Below are 16,412 nucleotides of genomic sequence, written 5' to 3'. Positions count from 1 at the left end.
GAACGAATGAAAATTTTGTCATCTTCAGTGTGTCTGTGGTTGTGTTACTTTACTCTACTTAATACTCTTTTTTTTAAATAATAATAAAAGCAGATGTAAGAGATAAATAATATAATATATATTCCAAATCTAACTCCTAAATTGAAACCTATTAAAATCTAGATAAAATTACGAAAGATCGTAACTATTCGTTGAAAAATTGTAATTACAGTAAATAGCTACACTTAAAAGCGAATTACATGAAGAGTGAAATTTGAAAATTGTAGGCTGTGATGTGTAATCCAAAAAAATCGAAAAATCATCTTTGTGTAACATTTCATGTATTTCTGGGATGATTGAGATTACATACAATTGCTTTATTCCAAGGAGTAATCTAATTATGTATCAAATATAAAATCTGTGTAAGTTTAATTCTAATTCTCCTAGCAAAATTGAAATTTCCGTAGAAATAAATTATTACAAAAAAGTCTGTTTTCCTACCCTAGAACTTGTAATTAGGAATTCAATGATTTTCTAACTAAGAATTAAAAGAAAGTGAGAGTTAGAGAGAGAGAGAGAGAGAGAGAGAGAGAGAGAGAGAGAGAGAGAGAGAGACAGAGCCAAAAAAGAAAACAAAACAGAATCGATAGTGATGATGAAAAAAAACCAATAGAAAGAGAGAGGAAAGAAAGAACAAAAACTTTGTTATGAGACAGAGATAGTGAAAAAGGAAAGCAAGAACTAGAGAGAAAAACAATGGTGAGAGAGAGGAGAGGAAAAGGAAATGAAGTAGCAAGAGTAAAGAGGGAGAAAATGAAGAAACCAAGATAGATGAGAGGAAAGAAAGAACAACTTTGTTATGAGACACAGATAGTGAAAAAGGAAAGCAAGAACTAGAGAGAGAAAAACAATGGTGAGAGAGGAGAGGAAAAGGAAATAACGAATTAGAAAGAGTGAGAGGGAGAAAATGAAGAAAGAAAGAAATAGCGAGAGAAAAATAGAGCGATGAATGAAAGTGTGTGTGTGTGTGTGTGTGTGTGTGTGTGTGTGTGTGTGTGTGTGTGTGTGTGTGTGTATGTGTGTGTGTGTGTGTGCTTGAATGAATGAGGGCAAGAATTAAGTGAACAAGACAGAAAGTTAGAGCGAAATAATGGAAAAAAGAAATGGCGACAGAGAGAAGGAAAGAACAAAAAGTTTAATTGGAGGGCAGAAATATGGAAAGAGGAAAGTAAGCACTATGGATAGAGAGAGAAAGAGGAAAGCAAAGAAATCATGTCGCTCGAAAGAGAATTGAATTTGAATTGAACATTTTATTTATAAAAGAGAAGGAGAGAGTGAGTAAGAGTGAGAGAAGGAGAGAGAGAATGCAATGATTTTGCATATTGTGTTGATTACATTTCAAATTGAATTCAGCTAGTATTTTTATATGAGTTTGACTGTAAGCAGCGAGAGTACGCGGACCAGAATGTTCAGAGAGTATTTTCAATTAATCCAAAACTCAAAGCCCATTTTGACCATCGTACATGTCTTGATAATTTCTCACACTCTGATCAAACTTTTTACCCGGAGCCGACAAAATTTATTATTATGGTAGTCTGAAGTCGGTCTCGTTACAGCACGTCTTTCGGTGAAAGGTTTTTGAAAAATTAAATTATCCTTCTTCGGTCATAACTCAAACGGAACAACTCGCCTTGCCGCTATAGCGATAAAGGGCGGAACGAAGGCGATAAATAAAAATAGGGCTACCGCAATTCATCGTATAGCAGTCCGTAATTTTTGCCTAATCAATTATCTCGATAACCTCAGTCCGACGTATCATTTCCTTGGCAAAGGAAAAATACAAAATGTGCAGTATTAAAGTTATAAATTCCGATAAGTATTGAACAATTTATCAGGTACTTGAGTGAAACACTCGTGCGTATATGCTTGTGGAATTTGTAAGTTGTAAGAAAGTGCGAGGTTCAAAAGCTTTAAAAGACCAGGCACAAGTTGTCAACATGATTGAAGTCGTTTTACAATTTCCTCAGCCTGCCGGTTTTGGTAGCGATCGCTTCTCCGAACAGGACCTCTTCGGCGCGTCGAGAACTTTCATCGTCACCGTTATTGCTGTTTCGTTCTTTAACATTAGGACGCGGATTAGCGTTCAAATGGCTCATTTCGGCTCGTCTTTAGAAAGCGAGAGATCTGAAAACCGTGGGGCCAAACGTATCGGTGAAAAAAGTGGCAAAAACCGGCCCACAGAGAGAGACCTGCTGACATTATTAATAACAAGTAACGACCCTCGAGAAATGAATTCCGTATGGAAGAGCTTATGCTTTCTCCGGTTTTTCTTCGCCCTCTTCACAAAATTAAAGCCAGCGAGGCCGCAAGTCCGAATTAAAAGTTGCACGGCTCCGTGAACGATTCTACATTTTCACTGGAGTGGCAGCTTTCTTGTGCCCCTTTTTAAATGAAAGCATACTTAAAAGAATTTCCTCCAAATAATCCATTAAAAAAGTACAACTTTTTAAATATGTCTAATGGCTGTGATAAATTTGTTGGGTGTTTTGATCAGACCTACCGTTGATGGTTATCTCGGTTATCCCACAATGCCTTAAATGTGTGATATTATAACATAATAATATTATTATATATATTATAAACATATATTATAATTATAATATTATTGAAATAAAAACTGTCCACGTGTTTGTCATTGATTTAGTGCGGATGTACTATCTTCCTTTTTTAAAATAACTTTTCAATAAACTATCTCAGAATACCTGGTTTCTTTTAACCTTAATAATATACGTATTTTACGTATTTATTGATAAATTCCGACTGTCTTTTAGGCAATCATATTATGTCATCTTCGAAAATGTTTGTCGGCTTTTAAAGAAATATTTCTGAAGTCCAGTTTTTGTCCCTTCCATTGACCCAGATGTCAACCAAAAATAATTTTGTAACAAACGGAATATACCCCATTGAGTTACAGTAGAGGAAATCGGGCCCTAAATCATTCAAATTATATTAATACGTTTATGTTTAGTACTCTAATTGACCAAATTGCTTATTTAAATTAATTATTCTTTTTATGTAAGGTCTTGGCTGAGATGAAAAAGCTAGTGTCACGAGCGGGATTCGAACCCACGACCTTCGGCTCAATCCGCCGCTGCACTAACCACTTGAGCTATCGTGACTTCGATCCACTCGGATACCAAATGGCAAAAGGAGGGAAAATTCGAAAGGTTGTAGGTTGAGATGTGGGGTTGGTGTCTGAATGGATCGAATCACGATGGCTCAAGTGGTTTAAGCAGCGTTTTATTGATCCGAACGTCGTGGGTTCGAATCCAACTCGTGCCACTAGCTTTTTCATCTTAACCAAGGCCTTACATAAAAAGAATAATTAGTTGTTAATTATTTTTCTAATAGACTTGAGAATTGTACTTGATTGAATGTTTCTCACGAATCCCAATAGCATACGATCTAGAAGAAGATAACGGATGTTAATTTATTTTTCCCCACTTCTCTATTGCTACTGTACTATTATTTTAATAAATATATCATTATGTTGGCATATTTTTTCCGCCCTTAAAGATGGTAGAGCCTATGAAAAGACCTCCTAGTTTTTGATAATTGATTTGTCATAGGCATTCCTGATCGTTATAAAGCACGTTTGTCACATTCGTTCACCCAGTGTCTTAACAGGAGGAAATGTCACTAAGTAAGGTGAAGTAATTCCTGTCATTCAGGAACAAACGTCCAACTTGGGTGTCGCGGATGAGAGATCAAACCACTTTCCGACGCTTTTTTTCGTATTATTCTTATTAAAATTCCATAGGATATGCCGAGATCGGAATCCAAAACCTCTAGATTGGCAAATACAAAACCTCTGTCCCTAAAACATGCTTTTATTTTCTTGAATAAGTTTGTTTCTGGTTTGTTTTCAACCTACTTCTTTTTCGTGCGTACAGATACGATAATTCTAAAAATAATTAAAATCTTCCGAGAATAAATTTTTCGTTTTTTTCAACAATTAAATACTGTATTTAACCCATTTATGTCTAGTGGTCTAATTGACCATATTAATTATTGCAATTATTATTCTTTGTTTGTAAGTCTTGTTTGAGATGAAAACGTTAGAGTCACGAGCGGGATTCGAATGAGGGTCGTGGGTTCGAATCCCGCTCGTGATACTAACTTTTTCATCTCGACCAAGACCTTGCATAAAAAGAATAATTAATTTAAACTGTATTTAACCTTAAACAAAACTAGTCACAGGATAATATTTCGAAATTTTATACATAATTTAAAACATCACTATAAATACATAATAGTATTTAAGATAGAAAAAAATTAAATAAATTTAGAAACGGGCAAAACTCTTGGGGAAAAGTTTTAATGATAACAAACCAACAACTGCAGCACATAAATTAAATTTAGCAATTAATATTTATTTTTATTTTGATAATGTTTATAATATGATAATAATTAATCCATTTACATTTTAGCGGTCAATTGATCAAGTAATAAAGTAGATATTGTATTATTATGTATTTTAAGTATCTATACTGTTTTGTAATATATTGTAATATTCTGTATTTTTCCTCACATTTCTTACTTTGCTTTTACTTATTAAAAACATTTTAAAATTTGTTCAATTTTCATAAGATTTAAAATAAATAGGAAAACCCTAAAATAAATAATCAATTTGGAAACGGATAAAATACATATGGAAACGGTTTAAACATAAATTGAAAATTAAAATAGAAAACGTTCAATGTAAGTTGGAAAACGTTTAAATATATTCGAAAAAATTGGAAAGAATAGAAAAAAGCTATCTGTTAAAACAGACCATATCAAAAAAATAAGTAATTGAATTTATGTCTATAAAAGTTGTAAAATTCAGTAATGCTGACGATAACAACAATTAAAAAAATTAAAATGTACCACTAAAAATAAATTATGGTGCGAAAATAAGATTTTGTGCAAATTCAATTATTCCACAAATAATTTTACTATTTAATAAAAATATCTTAAATGACGGGTCATATGGAAAAAGGGAACATATTAAAAGTATAAATATAGTTTAAAAAATTTCAGTAAAAAAGTTTTTAAATAACAAAACATTTTGAAAAATCGCAACGATGTAAAGACAAATTTTATTCACAAAATATTTGTACTTCCAGACCAACTCTTAAAACCGAATGTGTCAAAATAAATAGGTAAATTAATCCATATTGATGATCATAATTGACCGTATTAATTATGCCAATTAATTATTTTTCATTTCAACAAAAAACCTTATATAAAGCATAATTAATTGGAAAAATAAATAGGAAGGTTTAAATCAAAATTAGCAAAGTTTCTATCAAAATAGTTTTGGGACCCTGGGAGTTAAGAATTTTTTTATATATGTATTTATATTTTATACATTAAACTACAACTTTTTTCCACAGAATAAACTACCGCCATGAATTAATTGAATTAATAATAATAATTTGATTTGCGAAAAGTACGGTAATACAGTAAGATAAAACATAAACAGAGAAAAAATTTTAGGATTAAATAAGAAAACAATATCTAAAAAGTAAGTCATTTAACCAATATGCACATTTTCACCTGTCACCTCAAAACAGGGCTTGCAACAGGCGACAGGAGTTATGTCAGTGAACAAAAATGCTAAAATTTAAATCAAAAGAACTTAATCTGGTATATCAAACCTTAAGTTTCTATGTCGAAAATTTGGCAACGGGAAAAATTAGAGAAAATCTCTTCTCCTGATAGTTATATTTTCTCTTTTAAGCACGTTTTTCTCAGAAATTCTTCATAGGACAAAATTAAGGAAATAATCGTAGCTATAACATTTTTTCAAAAACATTTAAGAGCGGGGAAATAAATATTTTTGTATAAAAAACGTCCAAAATTTTGTCACAACTTCAAGTTGTTCTTAAAAAAACTATTTACTATTTTTGAAACCCTTTAGCTGCAAATTCGCTAAGCTATACTAAAAACAAGTAACGAAAAAAAGATTTGTTGTAATATACCAAATAGAATTTAAGAAAATGCTACGGATTTAAGATAATTTTTTGGCCCCTTTTTGAAAAACTGAATGACCTTAAAAAATTGGTAATAAAATAAAATACAGTCAAATTCTATATTTTGATGCTTATATAAAAAGTACCGAATGTTCTGAAAAAGAATATGAGTATCAAAATTGAAATCCATCGAGTGGAATTTGCCACACCATCGGTTCTGGGTTCCAATCTCCGCATAGCCATTGAAATTTTATTTAGTTGGAAGAAATGTTATAAAGTGGTTCTGATCCCTCGTCCACGACCCTAACTTAGATGTAAAGCTTTGCATATTGCGAGTAGTAGGTATCGTCGTTTTATTTCTAGTCTAGACTAGAGTGAGGGCTCCACGTATGTCAGTACAATATCGTCGTTAGAAAGGAGTTCCTAAAGAAAGACGGGTGATTCGTCAAAGTATAAAAGTTAAATATTTATTTAGGTCTCGCTTATTTTTATCTTCTAGCAAGGACATGTGAATTTCTGCAGGAGTGGACAGAACAGGGATGAGGGGAAAAGGGTAGCAGTCGATGTAGAGATATCATGGGTGTAAATTGAGAAAAAGATAGGACCTAGGGTACAACCTTCGGGGACATCAGCGTTTACTGGGAAGGTGGGGGAGAATGCATGATCCTTGCAAAACTGAATGAGACAATATTGCTAAGGAATTTAAATAGCCGTCTATCGTGCCATAATTTCTCAAAATATTCCGGTGTTGCTACTTTCAGCTCAACCCATTGTTGTACAGTGGAGTGTCGAGCTGAGTACCCAAATAGATGGTTTTGGATTGTGGATTGGGTTTCTAGGATGATGTTGTTTGAGAAGCAGTTTCTCAATTTAACGACAAATAACGAGGCATAGCAAATATTTCTAATTCCTCTAATTCCTCATATTATCTATCATAGTATTCCTCTAATTATTCATAAAATTTCAAATATTTTACTGGCTCGTTTACTTCATATCTGATTACACAAAATTGATTTTTTTAATCTTATAACTCTTAATTTTTCAAGTTGTGTTTCAAAATATGCGTAATAGCTAATGGTACTTAATTGCACAAAGAACATGGCTAGGCAAAAAGAAAGTGTTGAAATATCGTTATGGCTCGAAAGCTTTATTAATTAGTTCCTTTTTTATACACATTAAATCATTCATTTGTTTAATGCGCTGAGACCAACATGGTGTAAAACTGTTTCAATTAATGTCAAAAAATATAATAGTCTTTTAAAGTTAAGACAACTCAATGGTTTTTTATATTTTTAAAAAAATTGTCTATTTACCTTCTATCTCTCAGAATAAAATAATCAATTGCAAAAATTTGCAATACGGATCGAATTTTAGAGAGAGAAAAATCAACAAAAGTGTGTCAAAGAGAGGCAAGGATAACTATAATTACATTAAGGTCCGAAAATAATTTCAAGAGAAGCTACAGCTATGAAAGCTCGCTTCTCTTCACGGTTGTTATCCAGCCGGCAATAAAGGAGATTGCCACAAGCTACGGAAATTTAAAAATAAGTTATTAAACTACTCATATCTGCGTTGAATAAATATCGGAAGGGGATTTTGCTAATTCCCCTATCAGCCGTGGTTTCGTTGGGATGTTGACATCTTAATTAGCAGTAATAGGCGTGTGCCTAGGAAAAAAAATTCAAACAATCGTTTCCACAAATGCGAGCACTGTTCGACCCGGATTCGTCATTTATTAGCAAACCCGCCGTGTATTTTATTAATTTGGCATTTGCATTTTTATTTGAAGGCGTGTTTTTCCACACGTTTTTGACTGAATTCGTGCCAATTTCGACCCATGTCGGTTTATTTAGTATGTAATTTCCGTTAATTTGTTGGGTTAAGATGAAATTTATCAAAAGTTAATAATGTGAAGGTGATGATGTCAGGTTACTAACAGCTGAAGCTGTTCAATTGTTAAGAATTTTAGGGTGGCATTGGTGAACCCACGAAAAACTTAGAATGTATATTTAATATGATTTTGATAAAATATTTGCTTTTACATTAAACTAGATCAGGGTTGAGGCCAATTAGAAAGAAAATACTCAGAACAATAAACTTTTTCACTGTACGAATATATCCCCTTCATCAGGAGTCTTAAAGTAAAATTTTTTTACTGGAAGTTCTAAGGTTGAAATATGAAAAATCTAGTTATAACACGGAAACTTATAAGTGTAATAGTACAGTACAATTAAAAATTAAAAAGCCATAAAACCAGCTCAATATGAGTAATGCATTCTATTAAAATAATGTCTGCAGAAATTTTGCAGAATATGGTATCCTTAAGAGGTCTTGAGAACCAAGGGATGTTTATTTAATAATACGATTGGATAGTTAAAAAATAATATTATTTTCGATCATTTTATCATCCAGGTTTTAGTCTAAAAGCTTTAAAGTACTGACAATTAAACCACCCTCTTTTAGGTGGTTTTTGGAGGGGCCATGTGAACTTGTGAGCATAATTTTATTGGTGTAAAAATTTTATATAAAAACTGTACATTACCATTGAATGTGAAGTATCCGAGGAGGCAGCGGAAGTATACACCAACAAAAGAAGCACCAGGGGCTCCATTTCGAAGGGAGCGTCGGAGAAGTTCTGAACTCCGGAGATGACACTCTTCGTAGAGGGGCGCTCCCCTCCAAGAAAATTGAAAATCCCCCCAGCCCGATGGGGTTCCTCGGGTTCCAGCTCCAGGACTCGGGGGTCCGACAATGCTACACAATTCAGCTCCGGTTGGTAAATTCGCTTTGACCGGCCTCGTTCAATTGCTGGAAAAGAATACGGATCGCACCACTTTTGATGCGGTGTCTCTGTCGCTTTTTTTATGCAATCCTTTTCTCCCGCTCGTAATGAGAAGGAAAACTGGCGAAAGAGGCTGGACGTTTCCAAAACTCCACTTGTCCTTCGAAAATGGGAAATAGTGGATAGGCTCGGTCCATTTTTCAATGCTGTCCTAATATTATTGACTTGGGGTATTTAGAGCAAACCGTGTCGGAATGGAATTGACAGGCATTATGTTAAAAACGTTGTCTAATTCGTTTTGTCAGCCTCTGAACGTACCGTATACAAAGAAAATATTGTTTGCTTCTAAAAGTAACAAACGCTTATTTAAATGAACCTTCAAAATACTAAACGTTCCAAAAAACCTCAACTGTAACACATCACTCATGGACATAATAAGTTGCTCATTAATGTACATTGCGTATAATTAAAAATTACGTCCATCCATTTTCAACTTTATTACAATTAATTATAATTGAACGGAAAAATTCCAATGATATCAGGAACGACCAGCTGTATCGTCGTAAATGAAGTAATGGCAGGGATAAACTTAGAACAAAGCAGAGAAACTTCATTTCAAAAATATTAAAAGTTTAACTTTGTGATTAACTAGAATTTAGCAATTTTTGCTAAATAATGTTTACAAATTATTTTCTTGTTTTAAAATTATTCGTAAATATCGTCAACAAAAATATATTTTTAAACTAGCTTTTTTGAATAATTTAACTGATTCTTCGGGATCTTCTTAGAGGAAAACATATACGTGTCAATTATGCTATGTATAGCAGTAAAACATATGGTTCTGGTCAAAAACGCCTTACAAGAAAATATAAAATACTCAAAGCATCAAAGAATGGCATGTTGAAAATATTGAGTTCAAACAAAAATTCGACGACCAATCTGAGAAATAGAGTATGATGGAATTAGAGAGCAAAAAAAATCCTGCGCGACGGAAAGGAAAGGAATGTACCTTTTGGTACATAAACAGTTTTAGGTCGCAAAAATGTACGTACGTTGTCAGGATTATTATTGAAATACATTGCATGTTTTCCAATATGTTAATATCTTTCAAATCGTAGTTTGTACAATTTATTACATCTAGGCAATAGGGACAATCTAAGTTATCACCTAGCAGCCTTCTTAAATTTGGACAATTTTATGAAAGCTAAGATTTCTTAAAGAAAAATCTACAAAAGCAATGTCGTCTTCGTCCATCCAAAAAGTTTAACGGTTTAACTGAGGTCTGTTCAATTTAGCCTTGGAAATTACTCCATACTATCCATAATATTACGGAAAAAATGGATATGATAAAAAATGAGAATTCGTAGTAAATAAAAAATAAAATGAGCAGAACGTATTCAGTCAAAATACCTTGTGGACGGAAAAACGTATTGGACATCACAAAATAAATAAAGCTGGTTTTAAGTTAACTAGTTTTCAGGTCCGCTTGACCAACTAATATCTTTCAATCAATTAAGGTTTTTAGTTGAGATAAAAAAGTCAGTGAAAAAAAGTCACGAGCGGGATTCGAACCCAGGACCTTCGGCTAGGTACATAGCTGCTCTACCACTTGAGCTATCGTGACCTCGATCCACTCGGACACCAACTTCCCATCTCAACCCCACCTTTTCTATTTTCCCTCCTTTTTGCCATTTTTCAAATGTCGTGTAATCTATTTGATTCTCGGCGACAAATGAAATGGCCACGGAGAGATTTAGTGAAGATATACTTCATTTTATCTTAATAAATTCACTAGTTTTCGTGGTCCGCTTGACGAATTAATATCTTTCAATTAATTAAGGTTTTTAGTTGAAATAGTTTTAAGCATGCTCTGTTTCATTTTCAAATTTTCTCTGTGGTCGATTTCTTGGTGGAATTGGGCTGTCAATTATTACAATTTGTTCCACTGAGAAGCAAGCCAAAAGTGGCCGATCTTTTTATTCATTTATAAGTTTAAAAAAACATTTATCGGTACTTTTCAATTGTTCAAACCAAACAACACGTATAATAAATTACCCGTTATTACATTACAACTGCACATATTTTTGTGAGTACCGTGAACTTTCTTCGCAGTCTGTGTCTAACATCGTTTTCATGCTTTTTCTAAAGCTTTTGAGACTTCTAAAGCCATTTGTCTTGCGTTTTTAACTTTCTTTGCTACAATTTTAACCCAACAACATAGAAAAATTTGCACTGTTTATTATATAAAAAATTGTGCTTGCAAAATTAAAAAAATTTTAAAAATTAAATAAGATGTTATAAAAAAAAATTGAAAACTATGATTACTATCAATTGTAATACTATTAACAGGGGCATCGATGGCCGCAACGGTTTAGGCGTTGACATGGTGCTCATCACTGTAAGGTGAAGGTCCAGGGTTCGAATCCAGCGGCCCCTGCATGCAAACCCGACATACAAATGGGTTTTTTTTCTCAAAAACACCGGCACGCCGAGGGTTGATATAACCTCTGCTATTGCGAACCCTCGTAAAAATAATACTATTAGCAACAAAATGTATGATTTAATATTTTGTCTTGTAAGATAACACTCTGATGGACAAAACGATATAGTCGTTTTATTTTTATTTTTTAAATCTTATTTTAAATAAAAGCGTCCAAATTTAAGAAGTCTGCTAGGAGATTAGGTTAGTCCCTATTTTCCCCATTGCCTAAGATTGCATCCGATGAACTCCTTAACCGACAGAATCGTATTGGCGATTCACTAATTTTTCCACCTGTAAAACGGACATACGCACGGAGAAACAAACAGACCAACCACTTAAAATATAGAAGGACAGAGATTTCATAGCTAAACAATTAATTTTATTTGATCAATAACGCATGCTTTGAAGATAAATTAATTCCAAAAGACACTCTCTCAGGACTATTTCCTATCTGAGGGTACACATAGTTTTTTTCGAGCTATTCGAAAGTGTTATTTTGTTGTCGGGATCCCCTTACAGGCAATTTGCTATCTTGTCACCTTGGGACAAGACAGGTCTAAATTATAACATGACGGTTTTTGGCTCGCGATTACAATACAGTTCAGGCCGGACTTTCACGGCTGGCCCAGATGGAACCCCGGGGGTTTCCTTAAGAAAAACACCTCCCACATCGAATCGGCCTTTGTACCGAAAAGTACATGGAAATACCTGTTAAAATTCGCCATGTATGAAAATATTACTGACGTAAATGTCTAGGCGTTCGATGGAAAGAGTATTAACCTGGAAAAAACTGCTTTGTATAAATTATGCGTTATAAGAGTGCTTCTTGAAGTCTGCGATGTGACCTGTAGCTCGAATTTAAAATTACATATATATGTACAAAGAGCCAATCTTGAGTGATTTCATTCACCGGGCATGTCACCACATTGTGAATTTGTTGCCGTTCAGCAAAATCAAATCCAGCTTGGTTCCAATAAGTAAGAAAGCCTTCGAATCGTTTTCCTAAATAAAATAGTTGGTTTATTAGAAAAACCAACCTGTTTAGGCCACTATTAAAAACACTTTGTGGCCAGTAAAATATGTAAAGCATTCCAGATGCTGAAAAATCTTCGGAGTTTATTGGCATAATAAAATTGTCAGAATCATGGGGAAAAGTTCAATATTGGTATATTTGTTGGATATGTAAGGCCATAAACTAAAACCTGAATTTGCCAAAGAAAAATCCTAATATTTTTTTATATCTTCTTGAAGTCTATGAGGTGATAACCATGTGCTTGGTCGTTTAGGGAATCCTAAATTATTGTTAATGTAACAAATTGTAAATATTTTCAAAAGTACATCATATACAATTTCTAAAAAAGTATTTTAACGAGATGAATTTGCGGATAAATTGGTTAATCGTTTTGTATGTACAAGGGACTGTATTAAGCCGACCAGAAAATGGCAGGATTTTTCTTCATCCCACGTTTTGTCAAACAGGAAGAATAAACTCAACGACATAGTTTTAAATTGTAAGATTTCTTCTTGTCTCTTGAGGTGTGCGGGGTGTTGAACCTATAGTTCGGCCGGTATACTAATTGCTTTTCGTCATCTTCAGTGGTGAGTTTTGGCTTTCAACAACTATAAATGAGATTATACTAATTAACACATAAAAATATCACACAAATTGAAACATATATAAAATATCACACATTGAAGATAAAGAAAAATCAAAACGCGTTTTTCAGAAATAAGCACACCGAAATTAGCAGAATCTATAAATCATATATTAACATTTCCTTAATATATTTTTTTTTTAATAGGATAACTGATTTTATTCGTGAAATACAGAGTTGAGCTTACAATACTGTATAGGAGCGTCTGTGGCCGCAATGGTTTAGGCGTTGACACGGTGCTCATCACTGTAAAGTGAAGGTCCCGGGTTCGAATCCAGCGGCCCTGCATTCCAACCCAACACGCTTACAAATTGCCTTTTTTGCAAAAACACCTGCATCCCGAGAGTTGAAATAACCTATGCTGTTTGCGAACCCTCGTAAAAAAAAATTATAGGGGTGCAGGTTGATTGGTTACGTGGTTATAGCATTCATTTATTATTCTTCATAGGTGTAATTTAATACAGCTGAGTTATGTTGAGCTTACATTGAGCTTTAGCTGGGTTTTCCTTTACGAAAATTTGACTATCCTAAAACTTTTCAAATTTTTCGCAACATAGTCAACCACTATTTAATAGCATGATTATTTGTTTAATCTGCTCTATTGAAAAATTGTGCAGAGAGTTATGAATTTTTTCTAATATGACTGTCTTTTACAATACCTATTAGTTCAAAAATAATCTCTCATCTATCTAACTTTTGGTATGTTCAGTGACTTATTTTGTGGGTGTGTTCATTTTTTTTCCTGGTGTCTGTACTGTGTGGTGTGTAAAGTGATACCCTGGAATAGACACATGATGATGATAGTCGATCATCTGACCATCGATATTAGCCGGTGTCTCTAATAACACTGACACTAACTTCCAGTTACGGAGCGTTTGAAAAATTCCAAAACCGAATTGTATAAGTGGAAAGGAACTTGTTGCACATAATGTCCGGGAAATTAATGTGCGAACCCGATCTCTTTGTTGCCTAGGACTTGAACCACCGTTGCGGCCCCCTTTTTCCCACATCTGATCCCTCCGATCGCTGATCCTCTTCCATCACGTATGCGGTCATTGCGCAATGACTCGTGACGCCGTGACCCGCGCTAAACCGTTCCAGCGAGCTTTGAACTTTCCGGAAAAACTAGGAAAAATAGAAAACTGACGTATAAATCGTAAATATTTCGAAACTTTGAATCCGTCCCGTGTGGGTTAAGGAAAAGTTCAAAATCATAAAACGATTTGTGGTTTGATTCTCCGACGCCTAAAAGGTAATTGAAGGGAAGTCTACTTTAAAAACAAAGCACAAGTTACTTTCTCTGACCCGTGATTAAAACTTTGACCGTTCGGTTTCTCGAATCCTCCATACTTAATCAAGTCTTTTATCTTAAAGGATTTACTTTGATTTCACTAAAATTATTTAAAAATTAGACATAACAACATTGTTATTTTAATTTACTTCAGAAATTGCTTTTAAAATTTTAAAAAAATGTGAGATCTCTTCAGCTTAAGGCCAGTAAAGACGAAATTACAAACAAATATTTAAAAATTTATGTTTGTTCATTTCATTCATTTCAGCTTTATATAGCGTGAATATTTTTAAAAAAATATCCGTACTAGTTCTCGGATTTTGAATAATTACAACGACCTCGATCTCCACATTGACTCGGATTCGTATTGTGACAGTATACCTACATTGAATTGCAAGAGAACAATTACTTTGAAGAAACAAACTTTCGTAATTTTAAAGGAGCAATCAACATGTTCTCAGACGTTCAACCTGCTCATTTTCCAGACATGATTGTCTTCCGTTGAGTTATCCAGGACCGATGAACCCTCGAGAAGGTTCAATTTTTTCAAATATCACCATTGACTATTTAATGCCTATCCTTTATCTCGTCCATGGGAAAGGAGCTGGTTTCAATTGAGCCATTTTAATGCGAGGAACTTTGACGGAAAATGACGGGACCAAGAAAGAAATTGAGTGTTTCCACGCGATACAATTTCAAAAATACCTACGTTATAGGATTTTCAAGTAAAATATACACTTGTTATATTGTCTACTGAAATGTTGTTATTTAATAGATTTTTTTTTCAATTATGACTTTATTTGGGTGACATTGAGTGTACAGCCGTCAAAGAAACAACCCGATTTTCATGATTTCAAACAATTATTTTGGTTATTTAACACCTCGAGGTCGGAATATTTAATAACAATGTTTATTTGTTGTGATTTTTTAAGGTAATTCAGCCTAAAGATTAAAACAAAAATCAATAATAAGCTAAGGTGTAACATAGAGTATGACGTAAAATGAAAACAATTTTCAATCTTCAGTCATCTGAAGTAGGGAGAGGCAACTTTTTTTTCGCGTTCTTGTCTTTGTTTAAAGTTTGAAAATGAAAAAATACCCTGACGAATTATTCCCCAAATTCAACGAAACCCAATTTTACTGGGTATGAAAAGTGGGTGGAAATTTTTGGACCTTGGCTGGGATGTGCTCCACCCAACTTCGGACTGACATTGCCCCTTCTGATTTTTATACCGTCCTCTGAAAATCTATTAATGGGAAAAACCTTATTTCATTTTGGACTGCAGAAAACACACCGAGAAGTTCATCGCTGAAAGACCTGAGAATTTCTGGGAAGAGAAAACTTTAAAATTACAACAGGCAGTAGAACAAAATGGTGCGTGTATTTTTTTAATTGTTTATGGGTTATTTTATGACCCGATATAGTACGTCAAGATAGAAGTGTACAGAAAAGGGGCCTCTTAAAAAAATTTTTGATTATACGTATGCATTTTGGATGATGAAGATTCAATTTAATTAAAAATTAATGTGAATATTGAGGTTGAGACAAACTATAATCCTCAAGCATGCATGAAAATTAGACAAACATTATTTACACTTCCAATTAATTAAGGTTTTTGGTTGAGATAAAAAAGTCAATGTCACGAGTGGGATTCGAACCCACGACCTTCGGCTAGATTCGCCGCTACTCTACCACTTGAGGTGGTAGCCGAAGGTCGTGGGTTCGAATCCCACTCGTGACATTGACTTTTTTTATCTCAACCAAAAACCTTAATTAATTGAAAGATATTAATTGGTCCTGCGGACCACGAAAACTAGTGAATTATTTACACTGTTGATAGCAAATATGATTAAAATGTAGGATATGCAGTGGTAGTGGAATAAAGAAACATATAGAAAAAAGATTTTTTTGGGGTTAACAATTATTTTAAATTATTACCGAATTATCTTTTTCTTTTTTTTACGAGGGTTCTCAATAGCAGAGCTGCATATCAACCCTCGGGGTGCCGGTGTTTTTGAAAAAAAGCCCATTTGTAAGTATGTCGGGTTCGAATGCAGGGCCGCTGGATTCGAACCCGGGACCTCGGAATTATTATTATTTAAATTATTGATCTTTATTTTAATTGACTATTTATTGGGGGGGTCCACAATCAGAGTTTACAATAAGCAGAAGGGAACCATCGAAATTATAAATGGTGGAGATGGT

At 33.8% G+C, this 16,412-nt stretch overlaps 1 protein-coding gene across 1 annotated transcript in view; it reads right to left on the bottom strand.

Moving 5' to 3' along the window:
• Positions 1-8,651, bottom strand: part of LOC106661086 — a 70,882-nt gene extending 62,231 nt beyond the window's left edge. The window contains exon 1 of the mRNA XM_014384237.2: positions 8,539-8,651. Coding sequence (XP_014239723.1) covers positions 8,539-8,607 — 69 coding nt within the window. The 5' untranslated portion in view covers positions 8,608-8,651. The remainder of the gene's footprint in view (positions 1-8,538) is intronic.
• Positions 8,652-16,412: the final 7,761 nt, after the last annotated feature.

This window comes from Cimex lectularius, unplaced genomic scaffold (assembly GCF_000648675.2).
Source record: "Cimex lectularius strain Harlan isolate CLEC.00 unplaced genomic scaffold, Clec_2.1 scaffold39, whole genome shotgun sequence".
NCBI classification, from domain to species: domain Eukaryota; kingdom Metazoa; phylum Arthropoda; class Insecta; order Hemiptera; family Cimicidae; genus Cimex; species Cimex lectularius.
This window is presented reverse-complemented; position numbering and strand designations above follow the sequence as displayed.